This window comes from Acomys minous (assembly GCF_964271855.1).
Source record: "Acomys minous genome assembly, chromosome: 11".
NCBI lineage: Eukaryota > Metazoa > Chordata > Mammalia > Rodentia > Muridae > Acomys > Acomys minous.
The window spans coordinates 103113977-103138078 of record NC_140492.1 but is presented as its reverse complement, the minus strand read 5'-3'; the positions used below and the strand labels follow the sequence as shown (position 1 = coordinate 103138078).

General features: G+C 43.9%; 1 protein-coding gene across 3 annotated transcripts in view; it reads right to left on the bottom strand.

The window, feature by feature from the left end:
* CMYA5 (cardiomyopathy associated 5) overlaps positions 1-24102 on the bottom strand; it is a 119237-nt gene that overhangs the window by 38804 nt on the left and 56331 nt on the right. For 2 of the 3 annotated variants that reach the window (XM_084800654.1, XM_084800653.1), the window contains exons 5-9: positions 24052-24074; positions 17562-17680; positions 12048-12197; positions 7916-8062; positions 6202-6349 (exon numbers count right to left, since the gene is read on the bottom strand). In XM_084800654.1, the coding sequence (XP_084656780.1) occupies positions 6202-6349; positions 7916-8062; positions 12048-12197; positions 17562-17680; positions 24052-24074 (587 nt within the window). Of the gene's footprint in view, positions 1-6201; positions 6350-7915; positions 8063-12047; positions 12198-17561; positions 17681-24051; positions 24075-24102 lie in introns of those variants that run through there. The other variant, XM_084800655.1, reaches the window with a different exon arrangement.

The following is a 24102-nucleotide window of genomic DNA, read 5'->3' as shown; positions in this document are numbered from 1 at the left end:
ACACAGTTTGCAAATGATTAACAGAGCGTGTTTGTGCATCTTTTGTAAAACTGCTCTCGGAGACAACCACTATTATCTTAAGAGCCCTTACGTAAAGAGCTCCATGAAAAATTCATCTCAGAGCTGAATGTCATGGAACATAATTGTCTCTCTTAGTGAAATGCTGTGCTTCCTCTTTTAAAGAGAAATGAATTATGTAATCTCGTTCCTCCTCTCTCTCTCTCTCTCTCTCCCCCTCTCTCCAGTTTTTATTTAAGCTGCCAAGAAGTTCAGATTTGAATCTTACCTTCCACTGAGGTTCTGTTCTCAGCCTGATCTTTCTAACAGTCTTTTCACCTTGCGTTACTTGGCTCTTGTACCCACAGAACTGTCTTAGGGGCCCTGTTATGACAGGGTCCTTCACTGGGAAATTGACACAGGGCAACTGAAGTAAAGAACAGGTTGCGTTCCCATTGTCTGACGTTCTATGTACAACCAGGAGGACGTGAGATATCAAATGGTCAGTCAACTTGGAGTTTTTTAGGTAGAAAGACTTTGCTTAGAAAACGCTGAATGTGATTTAATCCCAGCACTTGGGAGGCAGAGACAAGCAGATCTCTGTGAGTTCGAGGCCAGCCTGGTCTACAAAGTGAATTCAGGACAGCCAGGGCTACACAGAGAAACCCTGTCTCAATAATAATAATGGTAATAGTAGTAGTAGTAGTAGTAGTAATAACAATAATAATAATAAAATTTTAAAAAGAAAATGCTGTATGCCTGGGCTGGAGAGGTTGGTCAGCCATTAAAGACTAGGCTCACAACCAAAAATATAAGAAAATCCTAAATGCCAAGAACACCAGGGGGGGAGGGGGGGTGATCATCACATTACTCCCCTCTCAAAAGCTTCTGCAAAGGGACCAGAAAAACAACTGTATGTAAACACAGGCCATTACCTCTTAATCATTCTGAATTTGGGCTCAGTCATGTCAGGGGCCCTCCTGTGGCCCTGTGAGGCAAGCCTGGAGCAGGAGTATTTGTCTCTTTTACCCACAGGCCACACAGAAGGTCAAAATACTGGCTGTCGACTCATGGTCAGTCAGCATACATCTACCTGAAAGCTTAATAAGAACTTTTTTTTTTTTAAGAGACTGAGGTTCCTCCTCCTGGCTGCCTACAAGGACAGGGCAGCAGGAGTCCCATTTGGAGCACCTGACTTTGAGTGGCATAGCTGGCCCTCCAGTTAGACAGTTAAACGCAGGATAGAGAATTCACAGGCCCAGCACCCAGGCCGACCTTCAGAAGGCTACTCACCCTCAAAGGTATGCCCCCCCCAACAAAGAGGATCTCCAGGCCACCACAGGCTAAGGCGGGGGCAGGGACAGGAAGCTCACTCCCAGCTAATTTGTGGAGTATTGCGTCTCACAGATTTGTCATTCAGTGCACAACTTCTCTGCACAGCCCACACAGCTAATCCCTGTACTATATTGCTCTCAGTTTTCCTCCTCCGCCCACACTTCTGCTGACTTCTCTCGGCACAAGAGAGACGGAGCAGCTGAGGAAACAGAAGAGTGGTGGGGGAAATTTTGAAAGTGTTTCGAGCCCACCCAACCTGAGGAGAGTATGCGAAGGGAACAGGCTGAGGCTGAAGAGGAGGTCCTCCATCTATCGCTCACACAAACTAGTGAGTGTCACTCCCGCCCACCTCCAGTCCCAAGGGGGCTGACTGCTGGGACCAAGCTTTGGTGCCTACAAAAAGAAAAAGAGAGAGAGAGAGAGAGAGAGAGAGAGAGAGAGAGAGAGAGAGAGAGAGAGAGAGAGAGAAAGAAAGAAAGAAAGAAAGAAAGGCACATTTTTAGGAGAATTATGGGACGCCTGTATCATGGAGTACAGAGGCACCGAAGGCTTGCTCATTCCATTTAACAACCCCCCACCCCCACCTCAAGAACTCAACCAGCACCATTGGTCTGAAATGAGAATATCTAAGAGGTCGGTCGTCACACTGGGAGAAGGAACACGGTTCTTCAGGTGAATGGCTTCATTCTAGCAACTAAAATGAGAGTGCCCAATCTAGAGTACAATCAACGAAGCGGTGCCCTCCACCCACAAGTGCAAGCGCGCATGCGTGGGTGTGGTGTGCGCACATGCGTGGGTGTGGTTTGCTATTACCCATTCTTTCCCTTTCTTCATCTCACCGCACTCCAGAGTCTTTGGGCTCTTCCTCGCCCCCACTCCCCAACAGAAGTAACTAGTGTGGGAGAATACAGAAAAGTTCTCTTTTGCTGGAGATTTCAGCCAGTTAGATGACTTGAAGTGGCCAAAGACCAAAGGAGATTGACTCGTCTCGTTCAGTAACGGACAGATGATGATGTCTACACAGATGAGCTTTCCATTCTCACCCACTATGTGATCTAGGCTCTTGGTAAACAGAGCCACATGAGAAATATGCCATATATGGTCTACTTTACTCTTCCTCAAGAGCCTCTAAATTCATGTTCTACAAACATGTGTAGGGGTTATGTAACCAGCGGGTATATAGGGCTGGACAGGTTTTTTTCCCTATCAGTGATCCACAGAGAAGTTTTAGGCTAACAAATTAGACTCATCTTTTCTCCTGCTTAACTATCCAAACGCTAAAGTGAACTCATTCACCATTCTTCTCTGCTTTGTTGGCAGTTTGTTATTTTGAAATTATTCTTAAAAGCTGATCTATCTGTTCTTACGGTCAGCATTATGTATTTGGTGTTAATTGATATTTACCCATCAAGGAACATGCATATTCCTGGAGCAGCTACAATGCCAGAGGCTACCTCAGACACAGGGCTACAGTTGCACATACTGACCCCCTTAAAGGGTTAAGGGGTCAACAAGTGGTTGCTGTGCAAGAAGTCAAAAGAATACAATAGGGGGAAGTGGCAATTATTAAGTAGAGGTGATTAAAAAGACAATTTTGGTTCTTTATTTATTGATTGTAACTTCTGACTGGTTCACCATAGCTGGCATTGTAAAGATTAAGCCATATATAATATAGATAAATAGTATTTTAGAGTGTTTCCCCAGCAGACTCTGATGCGATCCCCTCAGAAGATCTGAGACACACGGCCACTTCCAAAGAGCAGAGTTTCCCTCCCCTCCTGGACTCTTAGGTCAGAGAGCCAAAAGCTGCACGTTACCCTGAGTCTCTGAGACTAAGGATGAGTTATTTCCAGAGTCAGGTGAAGGCAACCCGGGCTATAAAACACTGCCGCATCTGCGCAGAAGAGATGGCCCTGATGCAGTAGCTCAGCAAGAGACTTGGCAGGTGGGCATGATGCTAATCTATAGGCAAGAAAATCGGCTTGCTTCAGAAGATTACCCACTGTCAGACTCTGCAGGAACCTGGACTTGGAAAGTGAGGTCTGAGCTGTGGGCTAAACGTTGCACTTCCTGCCACCCAAGGCCTTGGAGTACCTAAGTGGCAATCAGCCCCATCTCCAACACCGCTCCAGACTCTCCACGGCGCTCAGCGGGTGGAACTCCCGCGCCCCCACCCCTGGCCCCCCATCCCACCCCACCTCTGCCCCCCAACCTCATCCCCCCATCCCCCACCCCCGGTTTTTAAACCACTGGACTAGACCCACCCTGTGGCAAAGGCTCTCCATTCAGCTCTAACACTACCGTAAACTCCTGTTTATCCAGGCCCTTAGATAGTTACTTGCAATGAATGAATGAAATGCATTGGCAAAGCCTTAGATAGAAAAACAAACAAAAACAAAAACAAAAACAAAACCCCAATGACTAGCTTTATGCCTCAATAAATTCTACATTGGCTTTGGCAAAATCGGCGGATGACTCTTGTCATCTCTCTAAAAATGGAACTGCTGCTGGTCTCTTAGGGTTTGACAGGACGATTTGTGTGGAATCATTATTGGCAGCTAACAGCCCCCCATTTTAGTTTTAAGGGCCCCATGGCAACCAGGCAAAAGAGAAAGATCAAGCAGAGGAGATCTGAATGGTGGTGCATTATCTCTTCATATCTGTTTCTCCTGTGACCAAGGAAAACTCAGGATACACAATAACTCCCAGTCGCCGGGCTGATGGCTCTGAGAGCTGGCGTCTGTAATGACAAGAGTCTGAAGACTAATGCAATGGATAAAACAGACCTCGGTTTGCATTCTAACCCCAAACCCACAGTGCCTAATTTAATAGAGTGCCAACTGGTCTAAGCTTTGTGGTTCTGATTTAATGGAAATCATTACCTACCTCACAGGATCACTGAGAGAGCTCAGTAAGAGCAAACACAACGTGTGGCACAGGAACGGCCCTCTATGGGCCTCATTTCCTCTCTTCCCAGCCCCATCTCCCTATACCCACCCTGAGGAGATGGCAGGGCAATTCCCTAGATGACAGGGCTGCTGGGTCTCGAGGGTTTGTCAGAGTTTGGCCGGCTGAAGCATCCGACTGTGGGGAAATGATTTATGAGGATGCCAGCTGGAGATGAATGCCACAACAGATGAGTCACTGGAGAGCGCTGCGCACAGGCTGATCTTTCCTGAGAACTGGGTTTCCTCACGGATGGCGGGAGAGACCACCTTAGGACATGGGGATTCCTGGAATAGCATCCTCATAGTGTCAAAGACTGCAGAGATTGTCACAGACTCCCTAAATAATCTTACCCACTACTCCAGCCCTTCCTCTCTGCACGGGCCAGAATTGACCTCAGATGTTGGCTGTCTCCTGGGGACCTTTCCCGGGAACTTGCCAACACAAGTGCCAAAGGAAGGCTTCCTTCTTAAAGCCTTGCATTTGGGTGGCACATTACAACGACAACCCTCTTTCCTGTCCCTGATTTCACGTGATCCTACCCCAAAGGTAGCAGGCCAGGCCTCTAGCCTACCTGGCACTGGTCCCTATCAGGGACTGGCAAACAAAAGCCTGCTGAGCTAGATAAAAAGTGCAAGCACTGCACAAGGCACAAGGGTAGCAGAGTCAAGGGAAAGCCAGGACTCAAATCCGGCTCCGACTCTCAGGGCAGTGCCCTCCCAGACCATCTTGTAAGCGTACTGAGACCACAACACGCTTGTCTGAGCTTTCAGACTGAAACAAGTTAGTGGCTTTATATGGCAACCAACCAAACAACATGAGAAATGTAATATTTAATATTATAATGATTCCTGAAGCTAGCCTTCCGGCAGTCGGAACATAAGCAGACTTGTTCCTATGCTGCTTGTATATTTACCACATTTTCAGTTCCGCAGAGGAGCCCACATCCCACCCCTCTTCACGTACCCAACCCCAATATGTTTTCGGATCATTATGTAGCAACGTCTGCCTTCAACCTGAAAGAATCTATAATTATTGTTCAGTCCTATGAAACCTTGTATCACAACTCAATAAACAGCCGCTTAATCATGGTGCTAATCAAGAACTCAAACGCACTTTATTAAAGGTTGCTTAATTTTGTACCGTTACTCCTAACTTCCTGCCAAAATAGTTTATCACAGTAAATGTGGCTAAAATGGAAAACCCGAAAATATCTTTTATCAAAATGCAAATATCACTTAGTAACTCGTAATTAGTTACTGAATATTCATCATGGAATGTAAAGGTGCTTTCTGTAGCCAGGACTTGAGAGGGCACGGAAATGCCACCTCACAGATGGGCTAGTATTTACTAACGGCCTAGAGGATGTGTGGTCCTTTCTTGATAAATTTAACTTCATTTGATTGAGAGAGCCTCACATTTCTTCTATACTAGAAGCATCCCTATATTCTTCATGTTCTTGGAGAGGCTGGTCTGTCCCTGTGATAATCTATGTGTAATTAGCTCCTTTGTGTTGCTAATATATGGTGGAGACGTTCTGATTTGTATTGTACATAAGCTCACTATTAGTTTCCTGAATTAGGTGGCACCTATTCTGATAGAGCTAGTAAAAACGGCAAAAAAAATGTGCATAAATCCTGACTAATGATTCAAGTTAAATGTACCTCAAAGAATGTTCTATCTTATTAAAATTCGCATACATTTTCTTACAAGGGAGTTATTATGTTGCACTGTAGCATGTGCTTCATTGTAAACGTGGAGCTCATTGGTGAATGGTGATGGCGCTGCAAATCAAGTCAACAGCTTAATTGGCTCAGCAGGATTCAAGGATGCTTTTCTTGCTGTGTGAGCAGAAGCTGGGATAGCCTGGGGCCTGGAGCACAGTTCCTGGGCTCCAGGCAGTCTCACTGTGGAGAGCCTTACCTCAGGCCCTCGCCCTCAGGAGAGTGTTGTCTGCAGTACTCCAGAGTGTAGGTCTCTGTGGCCTCGGGGTTAGCAGGCCGCCATCTGACAGTGGCCGTATTCCAACACACGGTACAGTCTTCTGCATGAATCACAGGGGTGGACGGTGCTAAAGGGAGACAAACAAGTCAGGCACAGAGCAGTCCCAACTCATGGGAGAATACTGGTTTTACTTTTTATTTTTGTATCAAAAAAAATTATCCCATGCTAAAAACTCAAAAGAGATAAACAAACAAATGAACAAACAAACCTACATATAGTTAAAAGTCTCTCTCCCTCCTCTGCAATATGTATTGTCAGCATCTCCTCTCCCGGCCCCTAAGAGTCCCTAACAGTTGCTTTCTATTAGACCCACCCTGTTTTCATTAGCTAGCTACTACGTAAACAAATGAAAACATTCTTTCCCTTCTCCTTTTACCCAAAAGGTAGACATAAACTCGTCCCCAGTAGGTGGTCAGTAAAGGTTTGGGTGAAAAAATTGTCTGTTATTATGTTTTAAGTTATTACAACAGGGTCTTATATAGGCCAGGTTGGCCTGGAACTTGCTACATATGTATCCACCTCCCAAATGCCAGGAGTATATGCATGAGTCACCACAGTGATCTTAAAAACCAGACAGCCTCGGATGCTGCTGTATCTCCTGCTGCAGCCCCCTTCTGAAAAGACTTCACCATGGCCTAAAGCACTCTGAGTCCCTCCACATCAATACAAGGAACTCTAGTCTTAGCTTGCAATTATAGGCTCTACATGCCTACCCTTGATCTTTCCTTATTTTCCAGATTATGGAAAAACAAAGATCTTATAGTGCCCCACACCCCAGTGTGTACTTCATGTCTGCTCATGTTCTCTTCAGGAGGAATCTCCTCCAGGGATGCATTACGTCCCCTGCTCATCTAAGGCAGTGGCTCTCAACCTTCTTAGCACTGGGACTGTATAATAGTGTTACAGTGACTCCCCTCAACCATAAAATTATTTTCCTTGCTCATCTATAACTGTAATTTTGTCCCTGTTATGGACCTTAATATAAATATATGATATGTGACCCCTGTGATGTTATTTGACTCTGAAAGGGGTCGCCACCCACAGGTTGAGAACTGCTGACTTAAAGCATTCTGTGCAGTTTGGTTTTTTTGGGTGTTTGTTTGTTTGTTTTTCAAGACAGGGTATCTCTGTGTTAGCCTTGGCTGTCCTGGACTCGCTTTGTAGAGCAGGCTGGCCTCGAACTCACAGCGATCCACCTGCCTCTGCCTCCCGAGTGTTGGGATTAAAGACGCGTGCCACCACGCCCAGCTAGCATTCTGTGCAGTTAACAGCACCAGGAAGCCATTCTTGAACCTGCTCTTCCCCTGTCTGTCTTGGTACTCTCTTGAGTGCTATCATGACAGCCTGCAAGTATCCAGACCCTTAGCAAACATTCCCTATGAACCACTGTTATTCTATTTAACTCCTCAGCTTAACTCTGACCTTCTTGCAAATAGCCCAGTCTTATGGCTGCTGTTGTACCCAAGGAATGATTTAGGGCTCCATCCTAAACCCCAGCTAAGCCTTTTTTGTACCCAGCATTTTGCCCAACACCCAATACATAACTAGTGGTTCCTAAACACATATTGGATGCTCTCAAGAGTGTGTGAAGAGCTGACTGTTACCTCATAATAACGTCTTAGCATCTGCTTACCTGTTCTAAAAATTGCTCTTTCGCTGGGCAGGCTACATCCGGTGAAGTTGACAGCCATCACCCACACTTGATAACATCGATCAGGCTCTAAGTCTTCAAAAATGCAGTAACTTTCCTTCACTGTCAGTCTGTATTCTTCCACCAGTTCTAGGATGAGGCACAATTGTGAACTGAAGTGTGTCTTATAAAGTAAACTAAAAATTCGTTATTAGAAAAAGTAGTCTATAATTTTTATAGAGGACTCGAACTAATAACTTTACAAATATTATTTCTTTAGCAATATACAAGAAAGCAATAGGGCCTTAAAAACTGACATAAGATTACCAGGGAATACTTATCGCAAAGTAGTGGCCTGTTAAAACATTTCTGAGATTCAGAATCCGCAATTAAAGTAACTGATTTCAAAAGCAAATATCAAACTTGTATAGCATTTCTTTGACCTTAAATTTCAGTAATATGGTCTCAAGAAAATCCTCAAGAACCAGTGCCAGCATTCCATAGGCATCCAACCCCAGAAAGAACGGGTGTATGCTTTTCCTTAAGACTTTGTAGAGCATCTTACAGACCAGTAAACAATTTCACTACCCCCTATGACTGCCCAGGTTTCAGATGCTGACAGTGTCTCTGAAGTTTCAGTGCCACACTCGACAAAGCTTTAGGGATTAACTTAACTGAGGTGACAGGAATAGAGAAATGACTGACATATTGCCACATGTATAAAACAGCTGGGATTGGGTAGGCCATATGCACCAGCAGCAGCAGCAGCAGCAGCAAATGGGCACTTTGTATGTTTGTTTATTTTATATGTCTGAGTCAAGGAGGTGGGTTTATAGTACACAGATGAACAAGGAGGCCAGTTTAGCTAATCTTGGTTGGTTTTTTACATGGGAGTAGTCCCAGGCTGTAAACATCATGGAGGAAAAGGCTGGGGTTGATAGTGTCTATGTACACTGGTCAATAATTCCTAAACACTCATACTTGGGCCACAGGAAAGCTTTGCTGTCCTTCTGAGCCTGACCTGGGGAAGGCTTTGCCATTCTCACGCCTGAGGCATTGGAGTCCTCAACATGGCTGTGCTTATGTCAACAACACACATTCACTCAGGGCTTCCTCCACGCCCCGCATTTAAGAATCCTTTTAACTATATACTCATATAGAGAAGTGTTTAAATTTAGTAGAATAATAAATCATTATAAGAAGTTGAAATTGGTTCAATCAAGACATTTTTTCCATTTTTCCTTTTCTTAAATGATTTTACTTTAAATATTTTTACAGTAAATATTGTCCAACTCTATTGTGAATGCCTGCCCCTTTGGCTTTTTATTTGTTTGGGCTTTGGAGCTTTTGATACAGGGTCTCACTCTGGAGCCCAGCCTGAGATGGGGTGCGGCATTCCTCTGCCTCCACTTCTGGAGTGCTGGGGTTACAGGTACAAGCTACCTACCACACCCAGTGACACCTTACACTTTAGACCAATCTGATTTTTTTTTTTTTTACTGAAATCCTCTGTTCCTTAAAAAAAATTATCTCCCTAGAATTAGCATATGATGATTTTAGTTATCCTTCTGCGTTGCCCTGAGTCTTGCCATCTTAAAAAATACTGCTAGTTGAGGACCCAGATTGTTTCCCAAAAGAAGTGCAGGACCCTTTGACTGTCTCTTTTTTCCAGTGAGCTCTCGTTCAGGATGATAGTTTAAAGATCATAGCAAATGCCAACACACTGGAGAATATTTTCCCTATAGCCCAGAAACCAACAACTGTCAGCTTTCCCAGAGTTTTTCCTTCAGAAACTCCTTCTAGCAATCACATGACACATATTCCTGGAGATCATACTATATGCTGGGTATCACAGGGTAGGTCCTCAGATAGCAAGCTGCACTAGTATACCTCAAGTCATTGAAACAACGAGGCACACGCCCGGAAGTCTTTCAGCTAGAGATGGAGTGGGATGAGCACAGCAGACAAGTATTCCAGGTTATAACTACAATTTAAGAAAGGTCTTGAGCCAGGTGTGGTGGCGCACGCCTTTAATCCCAGCACTCAGGAGGCAGAGGCAGGCAGATTGTTGTGAGTTCGAGGCCAGCCTACAAAGTGAGTTCAGACATGGACTCTTAAAATACAGCTTGCTATGAAAGGAGGTGAGATGTGTGTAACCAAATAAAGAGACAAAGGTAAAAGGGTTTGTCTATTAGTAAAAGGTCTCTTTGACCCCTGATCCAGTCGTGAATAAAGTTAACGTGACCCTGGGGGAGTTATTTAAGCCTGCATCAGTTTTTGCAATTGTAAGTGATCTGTAACACCTCATTGTGTGGTGTTGTGAAGTAATTTCCTCCATACTAAAACACTCCATCCTGCAGGAAAGCTCTTCACAATAAATAGACAGTAGTAAACAACTCAAATAGCACCAGGAAGTCCCTGAAACTGACCAAATTCACTAGTTTCTTCCCTCATCCCCCACGATTAAATAGTAAAGACTGCTGACTCATTCTCAGAAAACACAAGCTGCATAGGTGACTCTGACATAAGCCCAGACACCTCGAAGAAGCAGAGACCAGCTGAATTGCCTGAAGAGGCTCAGACTAACTGAGCCATCTGGAAAGGCCACTCTATAACCTGTTGAGCTGCGTGCAGGCTGTGCCATGTGCACCAAGTTTCCAGATTTGGTGAGCTGTCTCCCATGGTGGGGTGGGTTTTGGTGGCACAGCTGCCTTTGAGTCACTTCTTATATTCCTCTAAGTAACCCAAATAAAAACTCATTGGTTCCCCCAAGTTAAGCTTTGGTGTTATCTGTAATTTGATCTATCATGGGCTCCCTGTATGTGGCAGGTAGATGTGTGTGTGTGTGTGTGTGTGTGTGTGTGTGTGTGTGTGTGTGTGTCTTTAGAGATGGATTTAACCAACTTTATACTGTGCCCACAGTTACCGTCATAAAAATTTTTCCCAAATTAATTTTCACTTTATGTTTAAAATTATTTAGGTTTTGTAGTTCAGTTGGCAGGATGCTTGCCTAGCACAGATGAGCCATGGGTTTGATCCTCGTCACCATGTTAACCAGGTGTGTGGTGCATACCTATAATCCTAGCACTTTACGGGTAGGGGTAGGAAGATCACAAACTCAAGGGCATCTTCAGCTACAGTGAATTCCAGTATAGTCTGGGATATGTGAGATGCTGTTTTTAAGGGGGAAAAATTATTTTTAAGCCTTAGTAACAGTGACATATTCTACACTTCTTTCCTCGCTATAAACTGGGCTCCTGAGTTTTGTAATGGGATGTTGATGCTGCCCCATGTTCATCTAATTTCCCAGGCCTGTAGGTCTATCTCCAACAAGCAACACAGAGTGCCAGCACTCCCCGCACTGAATCATCGGGAAATACAATCTCAAGCTGCCCAACTCCTAGGTCTTATCAGAAGTTCTGATCTGAGAGATCTTCACAAAAGCTCAGCTTGTGAGGCAGGCTGTCTGCTCACCACGCCAGGTTCACTTCTCTCTCCCATTACTCCGGGCCACAGGGTGACTCCCATACCCTAGACCCATGCCTTGAGGATTGTGAACAATGAATTATCCTTTCAGGCTTCTGAAGGGAACCAACACCCCCTCCTTAAGGACCCCCATTAAGGCCAAAGTCTGGGAAAATGTAGAAGCTGGCCTTCCCAGTCCTCCCTTAAGGATCCCCATTAAAGCCAAAGTCTGTAAATCTCTGCTTGGAAATTCCAGCTTGTCCCAAGGACAGCTAACAGCCAGTTTGTGTTTAAAGATAATAAAGAGTCCAGATTGGCCCAAGGACAGCTAGTTGTGTTTAAATTTTTCCACTACCCCAGAAATGTACTTACTCCTCCCAACTAAACCAATCAAGTTTCTCTGCTAAGTTCTGCTTCTGTAAATGGTATAAAAAAGCCCATGCCTCTGCTTCTTAGGGTCTCCAACTTGAAAAAGCTTGACAGACCCTTTTGCGTCAGCTCAATAAATTCCCATGCATTTACATTGACAACAGACTCCATCTCTCAGTGGGGATTCCTCTGAATCTGTAAACCTGACACCCAACACTGCATGTACATTAAACATGTGTAGGCACTTTACATTAAGATGCAGAAACATATGCTAGCACCTGCAGACGTACAGCAATCTTACCATTTACTTCTTGGTCATCCTGAAGCTCCTCTATACAGTACACCTGGAATGCATCCACAACATCGTCCTTGCTCACACTCCAGTACACTGCAATTGTTGTGCTGGTGGCAGAATTTGGTTCCTGGGGTTCCAGTCTGGGAGGCTGTGGGACTGGGACAGAAGCACAGTTCACTGTGACTAGTGCCATTTTTACTGAATTGATTGTTTCGTTTGAACATGTTTAACATGTTAAAATACTAACTGTACAGAAACCTATGGGATGAAAGGCAGGAGGGTTCCCTGTTTCCATCATACAGCCCAGCTCCGTTCCTTAGGTATGGCCACTGTTGGAACAGAGTGGGTATCCCTCGGAGGGACTCCCAGGCATTTCTGTAAAAGCATAAGCAACACAGAGATGAACAAAAGTGGCACCCAACTGGGATCACTACATAACATTAGCCCGTAGTCTTATACTTAGAGAAACAAACTTATATTGACTAATGGATTATCCAGAAACTTGGTTTTACTTCTTAAGATCCCCTTGACGGTGCTTCTTTAGATAAGAAATGCTACTCTGTTCTATACTGATGTAGTTTATAACAATAGAAAGTGGTGAGTCCTTTTCAGACATTGTTTTCAAGGTGAAGGAAACTTGGATTAAATATTAAACTAGAAGTTTTAAAACTAGAATCCATCTCCTCTTTCTAACATGATGTCCCTACACTTTTTATAGTTAAATGTGAAAATTGACAAGGGTAGAAGTAACCTCTTGATGGAATGCCCTGTAAACTGTAGATCCCTGGTATAATTCCTTGATTCTGAATTTTTAAAGACAACAATATTCTCAAGCGTTTTACTGGAGAATTTTGAAACTTATGATCATGTTGAACATTAATGATGTTGCATACACCAACCTCTGTGCAATTATCTTTCTGAGTTTATTACAAAGATCATTGAACATATTTTATATATCAAAGAAAAAGGTTATCTTCATAATTGAAAATATGTCATACTTTAATCCTGTGTGTATGTCTTCCTCAGCCAACAATTTCCTGAGAGATAAGCTTATAAGAATAATGTAGGACAAATTTATAAGCTGGCACCCAGGGAAAAGAAAACAAAGGTTAGTTCAACAATAAAGTCAAAATGAAAAGGAAAATAAATCGATTTGAAAAATGGAATAAAAAGACAAATTGAAATGACTCAATAGCGATAAAGAGGTAGAGAAATAATGCAGTTATTAAAAACTGAGGCGCAGACTAGGAGAATGGTCAAATTTGTAGGCTTCAGAACAGGGGCTGACTTCTAAATCCAAGACCTGCCCCCACAACAGATATCTGCATTATATTAGCCTCAGTTTCCCCATTTTAAAAAATCTTGGTATATATAATATACCACTATATCCTAGGATTGCATGAAGCAAAATAAAGTGTTTGATAAATGTACCTGGCTGGAGGCAGCATCTGGATGGCAAAACAGCCTCAGCAGGAACACACACAATGGAGAAGACAGCAGGGACTCCTGGCAATGCAGGCTGAGCTGGAGACCTAATACCTGATAGGTCATAGAGGCCACAGAGATAGGGCACACGGGAAGGCACATACCCGCCTGTCTTGGCCTTTCTGCAAAGACTGACAGCTGTATCTTCCACCAGTGAATCAGAGATACACTCTAAAGCCGTGGTTCTCAACCCTCCTAATGCTGTGACTCTTCAGTACAGTTCCTCATGTGCTGGTGGCCCCCAATCCTAAAATTATTCCATTCTTACTTCACAACTGTAACTTTGCCACTGTTATGAATCGCAATGTAAATATCTGATATGTGACCCCCATGAAGGGATTGCGACCCACAGTTGGAGAACGCTGCTCTAAAGGTATCCATCCAGGGCGAGGCGATCCAGCCAGTTTTCACATTACCCAGTTGGAAGAGCCAAACAAAATGCTTCAACTATTATTAGCCTTCTTTGAAGCAGCGTGGAGAGCTCTTTCGAGCATGAACAATGTAGATGATCTTCCCACTATAAGTTATACATGGGGCTGGAGCTAACATTGCAAAAATGGCAACATCTTTCTATATCCTTTCTCTCTGGCACAACTTAACAGCCTTAAAAACTGATTGCCAACCCTTCACCTGTCACCTAACTTCAAAGTAGAGTCATTTCAGGGAATCAAGCAAAGCATAGAGGCTAGAAGTAATTTTGTTTCTTCATATGCTCCTTCCATCCAAAGAATTTAAATTAAAATATTCTTTTCTTCCAACAAGAAATAATGCTTACTCTTGAAGATGCTCCAGAGAAAATTAAGAACATCCTATAGACACAAAACTCATGGCTACGTTTATAATTCATAATTGGCAGAACTCTGGGTCCCAGATTTTACGTGATAGTAACTCTGCTTAAACTTCCAACAACTTAAATAAGTGTGATGTCAAAAAAAAAAAAATACAAATGGAATCTTGTGGCTTCCAGGAGCTCAGGTGTAGCTAGAGGAAGCACTCTATGGAACCCCACTGACAGGCAAAATGTGGCCATAGAGCGACTTCATACTCAGGGAGCTAAACACTAATCGACTTAGATTTTTATTGCCTGGGGCCAGATATAGATTCCACTCAACCTGGCTTTCAAAAATTCCACAGAAGATGCAGTCACGGTGGCATGCATCTACAACTCCAGCACCCAGGAAGCTAAAGCAAAAAGATAGTATGCCTGACACCAACTTGGGTTATATAGTGATACACATTCTCCAAACCAAACACAAGTCTCAAAGAAAGCAGCATCAATTACAAAAGCCAAGAGGTGGAAACATCCCAAGTGTCCATCCATGGATGGTGGATGAATGGATGGATCGATGGATGATGAATAAGTGGATGAATATATGAATAGATGGATGGTGGGTGGATTAATGAGTGAGTGGATGGATAAGTGGATGGATGGATGGGCAGTAGGTGGATAAATGGATGGATGGATGGATGGATAATGGATGGTGGGTGGATAAATGGATGGATAATGGGTGAGTGGATGGATAAGTGAATGGATGGATGGGTGGCAGGTGGATAAATGGATAAATGGATGGATAATGAGTGGATGGATAGATAATGGATGGATGGTGAATAAAACCCATGGCATAGGCATGTAGTAAATGTTAAAAACAAAACTTGTAACATGTGTTACAAACATGAGCAAACATGGAGGAAAACATGCTAAGTGGAGTAAGCCAGTTACAGAAAAATACTATTTGATTTTACTTCTTTAGAGTATCACAGTCTTTGAACTCAGAGGGGGGGGAAAAGAGGAGTAGCAATTTCTGGGGTCTGGAGGAAGAGGGAGTCAGTGTTCAATGGACAGAGAGATTCACTGCTGCAAGATGAAATTTGGGGGATGTATGGTGGTAATAGTTGCCAAGACTGTGAGCATACTTTATGCTACAATGTATACAATTAAAGATGGTATCATGCCAGGTGTTGTGGCACACAGCTTTAATCCCAGCAGTAGGTAGGTAGAGGCAGGCTAATTTCCTTAAGTGACAGGCCAGCCAGGGCTTCACAGTGAGACTCTGTCTCATAATAAATAACTAAATAAAATAAAGCAAAATAAAAGTGAGCAATATGGCAAATTATCTTTTTTGAGATTTAATGTATGTTAACTATGGGTCTACATGTGTGCTTCTATGTGCTCACATGTATGTATGTCCGAGTGCTGGTGCCCGTGGAATCTAGAAGAGGGCATCAGATTCCCTGACGCTGGAGTTTTAGGCAGTTGTGAGTTACCTTCTGTAGGTGCTGAGAACTGAACTTGGGTCCTCTGCAAGAGCAGCAAGCACTCTTAATTGCTGAGCCATCTCTCTAGCCCCTTAGGTGGTAAATTATATATGTATCTTACCACAGTTAAAAACAAACTTAAGATCCAGAGTCAAAGAGGCCTGGCTATCACTTAATTGGCATTTCTCATTTCTCTCCTCTTTCCTTGATGGTGGGGGTGGGGGGCTGGGAGGGTGGGGGGATGGGGTGGGGGTGGGGTCGGGGGGTGGTAGTGGATAAGGACGACGCTGACTCTGAAGCCAGACACCGCTGTATCCCCAACGAGCTGTGTGGTCCTCTCTCTCTCTCTCTCTCTCTCTCTCTCTCTCTCTCTGTCTGTCTATGGGGATCATGACTAAACCTTCCTTCTGGGGTTGATGTGGGAGATAAGATGACCGGCTCTGTGCGTTTCACCAGGGCGTGGCCTCTGTGGACCCTGAATAAAAGGCAAACACTGCAGCTTCTCATGGGAGAAGCTTCCATTCTCTCCTTACTCTAAATAAGTCAACAGGAGCCAGATCCTTGAGAGCCTCATCTGAGTGGTTTTATTGGTCACAGGACAAAATACATAGTATATAGGCCCTGGGCTGCAGATTCTGCAAAGCAGACACAGTCATAGGAGTCTCTCCCTGGAGGTGCTTTACACACATTTCCTGGGGTGATGGAGAACAGTCTGTGACAGTGTAACTCTGTGGCCTCTGTCATATGTAAGAAGCCCTCCCACTGAGCATCGGACACTCAGAAGTCTATTCCTGTAAACAGGCAGCTGTGTATAACGAAGCCTTAAAGACAGATGGCTGCTCTGCTCAACAGAGTCTTAGTTTGTGGCTGCTGCGCTAGTTTAATGCCTCCAAAAGACAGAAGACGACACCCTTCAATATAGGACAGTTCTGAAGAAAAGTCATTAGGATAAATGACTAAATTGTCTACTTTATTAAAGGTGTTGGGAATTGGGTGTCTCCCTGAGGGGTAGTGTTTTCGGGGAGGGGAGGAGGCTGTCTTTCTAAGTCCACGGTAGTTTCTGTTGAATACGAGGTTTTTAAAGACAACTGTTGTCTTAGAGGTGAGCTTGGATGACAAGGGCACCTCTTCATGAGGACATGTGAGCACCCTGTGTGGTAAGCAGAGCCCAGTAAGCAGGAAAAACGACAGCTCTGAGCATTTAAACGTTGCATCGCCTTGTTTGCTAAAATAGAACATTAAAAAATAATTTGAAAAGCTGGCAGGATGCTCTGACAGCTGAGTGGGAGGCTCCTGGCTACAGGCCATGATGCTGAGCTGTGAGTTCTCTAAGCTAATCTGTTTGGTTGGGGTGGGGTGGGGGAGGGGGGAGTAAATAAAGAAGAGGAAAAAGGAACTGAATTAAAGAGGGGAAAACTACTTATAAGGTAAAATCCGTTCACCGCGTGTGAAAATACTTTATTTCTTTTTACCTTTATGCCAGGCTACTGCTGTGAAGTAATTGTTTTATACAGACGGAAAGACATTCTAGTTTAAAAAAAAAATAGAATGAAGGAAGAAGAATGTACCTTTTCGGGTACATTCACTTCATCTCTCCTGTTCCAGCCCCAGCAGAGTCACAGAGCTTCAAAGAGGGAAGTGCTGCATCACAGAAACGGGCTACGCCTCCTGCCTTATTTCAGAGTCTAGCTTTAAGCCTTTACAGCCCACGCCCATCTTCACCCAGGCAGGCAGAGCTGCCAAGTTTTGTCGAGGTAAATAATATATTAAAATGCTCACCAGCCACTTGTTTCAACATCTGGTCACTTCGCGCCGAGCTGTCATCGTAATGTTCGAAAAGCGAGAAGGCAGCGGGCATGTTCTCTAAGGAAGCTGTGCTCTCCATTGCAGAAAGCAGCCTGGCAAAGAACAGAATTCTCCTGAGTCGGGCAGGCATGAGTACAGAACCAAGGCGGGCTTTTCCCTTCAGCACCAAGCTGGTGGGAGTAACTGGTTTGTAAGAGGCAAGGTCCCACCAACCTTGGGTATCCAAAAGCTCCGCAAAATACACATCTAAAATCCATTTACTGTTAGACACCTGGTGGTCCTAGAAGTCCATGCTATAGGGGATACCCTACTATTCCCAACCCTCAATGTTAATCTTCTAGTCATACTAAAAAATAGTGCTCACTAAGAAACATGCGCCAGGCTGGGAGCAAGGCCAGCCATTTCTAGAAGACAGGCCTTAGCTCCCAAAGGAACTGGCTCTGTTAAACCCAAGCCCTTCTTAAGGAGGAAACCCACTCACACCGACCCTGAGCGAGTAGATCCAGGTAAGACAGAGACGCGTGTCCGTATAAAGAACAGAAAGAAACAGAAAGCTCTGAAGAGGAACAACAGAAAGCGGGTTCACAAAATGGCTTCACTTCAGCACGAGGGGTCTCCGAGTGGGCCTGGGTTTCCTTTTAGCTCTTGCACATCACCCTGAAATGCTCTTCTAGGGAGAAAGTCAACTTTGAGGTGCCACACCGGCTTCCTTCTCTAGACTATTGCTTTTCCAGTAAAAGGCCTTTGCACTGGATGCTGGACTTCTTCCTCCCTCCCCCCACCTCACACTGGCCCGGGTCCTTCACTTAGCACTTAGCTCAGCATCCTGTTCTAATGTGAGCACCGTGGAGAGAGGCTGCTAACCGGGCAAGGCCTGCCTCCTCCAACCTTACTGCAGCCCTGTTCCATGTTGCTTAATTTCCTGGTATCTACCGTGGCCTCGTTAGTTCTTGAACTGTCAACTTCATGAAAATATAATTTGCGTGCAGGAAAATACCGTCTTATTCGTTATTGTATTGCAGTGTTCTGACTCGAGGCATTTGCTAAATAGATCTTGACTTGAATAGAAATCAGGATCTCAGGAGTAGGAAATCTGGTGTCACAAAAAAAAAGGGGGGGGGAAAGATCATGAAATAGAGTCCTTTCTGTGCTTACTGTCATTAAACATGATAAAATTCGCCACCATTTGATTTGAGGGCGGAAAAGCTTCTGTGAGGATGATCAAGCACCTCTGAGGCAACAGAGCAAAGATATTACAGGTGGGAAAACGACATGAGCACAGGCCAGAGAGACCAAGGAGCATGGCTCACTACCAGCAGAGCACACCATGGGAGCTGGGAGACAGAGACAGACAGGAGAGGAAAAGGCGTTTTGTGACTCGAAGCCTCTCAGACACACTGAAAATTTTCTATTTTATCTTCGAAGATAAGGGGAGTCACAGAATTGTTGGTGTAAGGGAAATACAGACAACCCTGGCTAGGAAGAGAGGGAAAATCAGAGCCAGCAGACGAGCTAGGAAGTGGGGAGGGCTGCGGGGACCCCACTCTGACCTCGATAGGGGAAGGTTAGAAGCCTACATTAAGGCTTTGGGGTGCAGACTGTGGAAAGAATAGATGAGGAATTACTACTTTTTGAGTGGTGATCAGGGTTGGAGAGATGGTTTAGCAATGAAGAGCACTTGTTGCTCTTGCCAAGGACCCAGGTTCAATCCCCAGCACCCACGCCTGTAACTGCAGTGCCAGGGGATCCAGGGTCCCCTTCTGTTCTCCTCAGGCATCAGGCGTGCGTGTGATGCACACTCATACACGCGGGTAAAACACCCATATATGAAAATAAAAATGCAGCCGATATGCATACTAATCTTTCCAATACACTTCACTGGCTACTTCTACAAAAGCTGCCTGTAGATGCCACAGTAAAATGTCTGAGTTTTCTCTTGTACACCCATCCATTCAATTTTAGTTTACTTTATTTCATTTATTTATTTTTTCGAGACAAGGTTTCTCTGTGTAGCCTTGGCTGTCCTGGACTCGCTTTGTAGACCAGGCTGGCCTTGAACTCACAGTGATCCGCCTGCCTCTGCCTCTCAACTGCTGGGATTAAAGGCGTGAGCCACCGCACCCGGCTCACCCATTCAATTTTAACAGCAAGTTGCTATCCTTTTACAAGTCAGTTCTACAATGTTTGAGACTCTCTTGTTTATTATTATAATACAGAAGAACAAAACACAGAGAGGAACGCATCCTCCTTAACACAACAGCACTTTTTAAGGCAAAAATGTGTTGTTCATGATATGCAAATGTTGGGTCTAAATATGCTTGACAGCACTCCTTAATTTAAGCATTTTAGTGCTGAGGGGAAAAAAATCACTTAATATACAAGCACTGTCTTCAGAGATATAACATGAAGCAAGGAAGAAAATGCAGGAAAGAAACCAACAGGAGAAAATAAAGTAGACAGCACTTCCTATAGAAAGAAAGTAGAGTGAGTCTTGAGGATTTAAAATGTGTGTGTGTGTGTGTGTGTGTGTGTGTGTGTGTGTGTGTGTGTGTTTTCCTGTTTATAGAACTTTGTTTAGTTGCTCACATTTCTTCACCAAATCCCAGAGTTCTGTTGTCCTTTATCTCACCACATAAAAATGTTGGTTATTCCAGCACCTACACAAGTCGCTGAATGTGGAGATGTCAAGGTGGTGTCTTCATAGAGCCTCCACCCTTGTGTTGTAGTGTCTTTGGTACAGGAGTGCACTCTGCAAGCTACCTAAAGAGAGACATAAAAACACCAACCTAGCCACAACCCCTCTGATCTACAATGATGGCCTGCACAAAGCTTATGGTAGAAACAATCAATATCTGATTTGCCTTAAGGGACACTCCGTGAAATGGAACCCATACCCAACACTGCTTGGGTGACCAAGAACCACAGAGAAGATACCCAGGGACCTTGGGTAAAATCAAGTAATATTTGTCTACAAACAGAAAGATTAAAACAAACAAACAAACAAAACCCAACAACAACAAAAAGACAAAAATGTAGTGGTCATATGACACCAAGAACACAAAGTACTCTAAATCAACTCAGCAAAAGCTCATATGAACTCACAGACACTGACACAGCATGCACATGGCCTGCACAGGTCAGTACGGGGTCCTCAGTGCATGTATTAGGGTTTCCAGTTTAGTGGTTTATGGGATCCCTGAGTGTATGAACAAGTGGGTCTCTGATTCTTATGCTTGCTCTTGGGCTCTTTTCCTTCTGTTGGTTTGTCTTGTCCAAATTTGATGCGATACTTTGTTTTATCTTATTATATTTCATTTTGTTATATTTTTTTTTTAAAAAATGAATGAATGGAGTCTCAGTCACCCCATAGACTCCCAGAGCCTCCCCTATCCTGGAGATGCCCCACCCAATTTCTATTCTCTCTCCCAAACCTTCCCTTCCCGCCCTCTCCTCCCAGTGTGAAGGAGCATAAAGTCAGCACCTCCTATAGCCAGGTGGGGCTCCCAGCGGAAGGAGGGGGACACAAACCCACACTTAAAACTTTCAACCCAAAATGTGTCTTGTCTACGAAAAGTGTAAGGATAAAACATGGAGTGGAGATTGAGAGGATGGCAAACCAGCTTGAGACCCACCCCATGCAGGGTTGCTGGCCGCTGTCACTACTGATGACACTCTGCTATGCTTGCAGACAGGAGCCTGGCCTAACTGTCTTCTGAGAGGCTTTGTCCAGCAGCTGACAGAAACAGAGGCAGAGACCCAAGCTCGGGAGTCTTGTGGAAGAACGGGCGGAAGGACTGAGGGAGCCTGAGGGGTCAAGGACACCACAAGAAGACCTACAAAGCCAACTAACCTGGGCCCATAGGGGCTCACATAGACTGAACCACCCAACCAAAGAGCATGTGTTGACTGAACCTAGACCCCCCCCTCTCCCCCTCCCCCATACATATATGCAGCAGATGTGCAGTTGGTCATCATGTGGGTCCCTTAACAATAGTGGAGGCTGACTGTGCCTGCTACTGGGTCCCTTTCCCCTAGCTGGGCTGCCTTGTCACTCCCAGTGGGAGAAGGTATGCTTTGTCCTGCTATGACTTGAGATTTCAGGGTGCATTGGTGCCCCTTGGGGGCCTCCCCTTCTCTGTGAGAAGGAAGAGGGGGGAATGAGAGGAGAGGTGTGGGGGTGAGTCTGGAAGGAGAGCAGGGAGGATCAGGTTGAAAAAGGGATTAATAAATAAATAATAAATAGGAAAAAAGAATGAATGAATGAATGAATGAATGAAAGAAAAAGTAGCCATTAGGGTAAAGGTTAACAACTGAACTGTCATTATACCTGCTGGGAGAAGAAACATCAGTTTTTTCCAGTGGAGTGACTGACACTGGGTACACCAAAACTGTTTTATTTTGTTTTCTTGGTTGGGGTGCTGTTGTTGTGTTGGATTTTTGTTTGTTTGAGAAAGAACTTAAAATCGGGTGGGCAGGGATGGGGAGAGGATCTGGAAGGACTTGGGGGAGGAAAAGAATGTGATCAAAATATGTTTAAATTGTTTTATATAATAAAAATATAATAAAAAGAAAAATATTGGTTATCTCAAGTGTATTCCCTTGAAATGATGTGCAGCAGGAGTAAAGATTAATTCATTGTCAACTGAGAGTGAAAAAGAAATTAATTAAGATGACATGTAAATTACCAAGTTAAAGCATAAAATCAAAGAAATGGTGTTTAGTATGCAAAAGCTGTCAATTCATATTAGTGGTAATCGAGTGTTTAGAAAAATAAAACCATCCTTCAGCATTTTTTTTTTACAGTAAGAGCATTTATAAATTTTCACCCACCAAATTTTCTTCCTTATCAATATCTTACACATATGGATGGAATGCATCTATATTGCCCAGTGTATGTGGAATGGCACTATAAACCCACATATTTTTTAACTTAAAAATCAATAATTACATTACTGATCTTTAAGTTAAAACATATATGGGTTACTGTTTGAGTATGAGTTTCTCAAACTCATCCAGGAGAACTGGTAAAGAGCCTCATCTCACGTACAAATCCCCAGGTAGTGGGTGTGGGGCTCCAGGGTCTTGGGCATATATATTATCCAGTTGACTCAGGTATAGTCAGTTTTGGAAAGCACTGGGCCTGAGGACCAACTGCTCTCAGCAAGCAGTTCTCATCCTTGCCTGCCCATTGCCCATGAAGCTTTGAAGATGCTCAGACCACACTTCAAGCCAGAGAAGCCCCAATGTTAGGACATAAGAATCAGACGTCATCGGTATCAGTGGGGTTTGTTTTGATGTTTTTGCTATATTTTGTGTTTGTTTTTTTGAGACAGGATTTCTCAGTGTAGCTCTGGCTATCCTGGAACTCACTCAAGATCAGGCAGGCCATGAACTCAGAGATCCACCTGCCTCTGCCTCCTGAGTGCTGGGATTTAAGGCGTGTGCCACTCCCTCACCCCCCACCCCACCCCCACCTTAACATCAGTGGGTTTTTAACTCTCCTCAAGTAATTATTCACAGTACAGTCACTGTTATAAAACTCTGGGTGATTAGTGCCAACACTAACGTAAATAGATTTTATAAAGTATATTGGTGTTATATTAGAAGAAATTAAAATGTGTTCCCACAACTTCAGTTATCTGAAAAAAAGATCAAGTTTCCTATTCAAACACCTTTTTTCATATATACATCCCAGATAAATATTTCAGATTTAAGTCTCAGGTGTTTACTCTCTGCCATTGAATGTCAGTAGGAGTAAACCCATGACAGTACTTATAGCTTGGAAATGGACATTTACTGTTCCACTAACATGATAAAATTTTGGGATAAACCAGCAGGAAAGAGCTGTGGAGCTGTTCTTGCTGTGGAGTAAAAGGAAAGGGGTCAGATGAAGTGTGTGGATGCCGGACAGCAGATGGTACAGAAGACGAACAGAAATCTGACGTCTGGGGTTTTTATAGACAGCACTCTCTAATCTTGTTGATGCCTTGCCTCTCAGAAGTGTTAAGAGCATCGTCCACACAAAACACAATCGATAGAATAAGATTCATAGATTGGCGAGTACAGAACTGCCTTAGGATGGATATGCTGTCAGGGTGACCTAGGGCCTAAAATTGTCCACCCACCACAATGAACAATTGCGTCAAATACTCATTTAGCCAATAAGTCTTGTGATTTATAATTTTTTTATGCTCAGTAGCATGAAAGATGGTTGAGATTAGACAGAAAGTACAGGCTATATCCCAGGAAAACATTTAACACTCCACACTATGATAATTGTTATTTAACCAAAAGCACATGCGATTTTCTTCTGAAGCTGTCCTTTAACTTTTAAAAGCACTATGTCTAAGAGTGAAAAATACAGCCGCAGCTCCCTTGATGGGTTTTTAATTGGCAGCTCATCCCCTAAAGCGCGCTGCCATGCTCTCCTCAGCCCTGCTACAGTGCGCCATGTTGCATATACCTTTCATTGATTTCCTCAAACGACTTGGGTTGGAGGAGGGAGGAGAGAGAG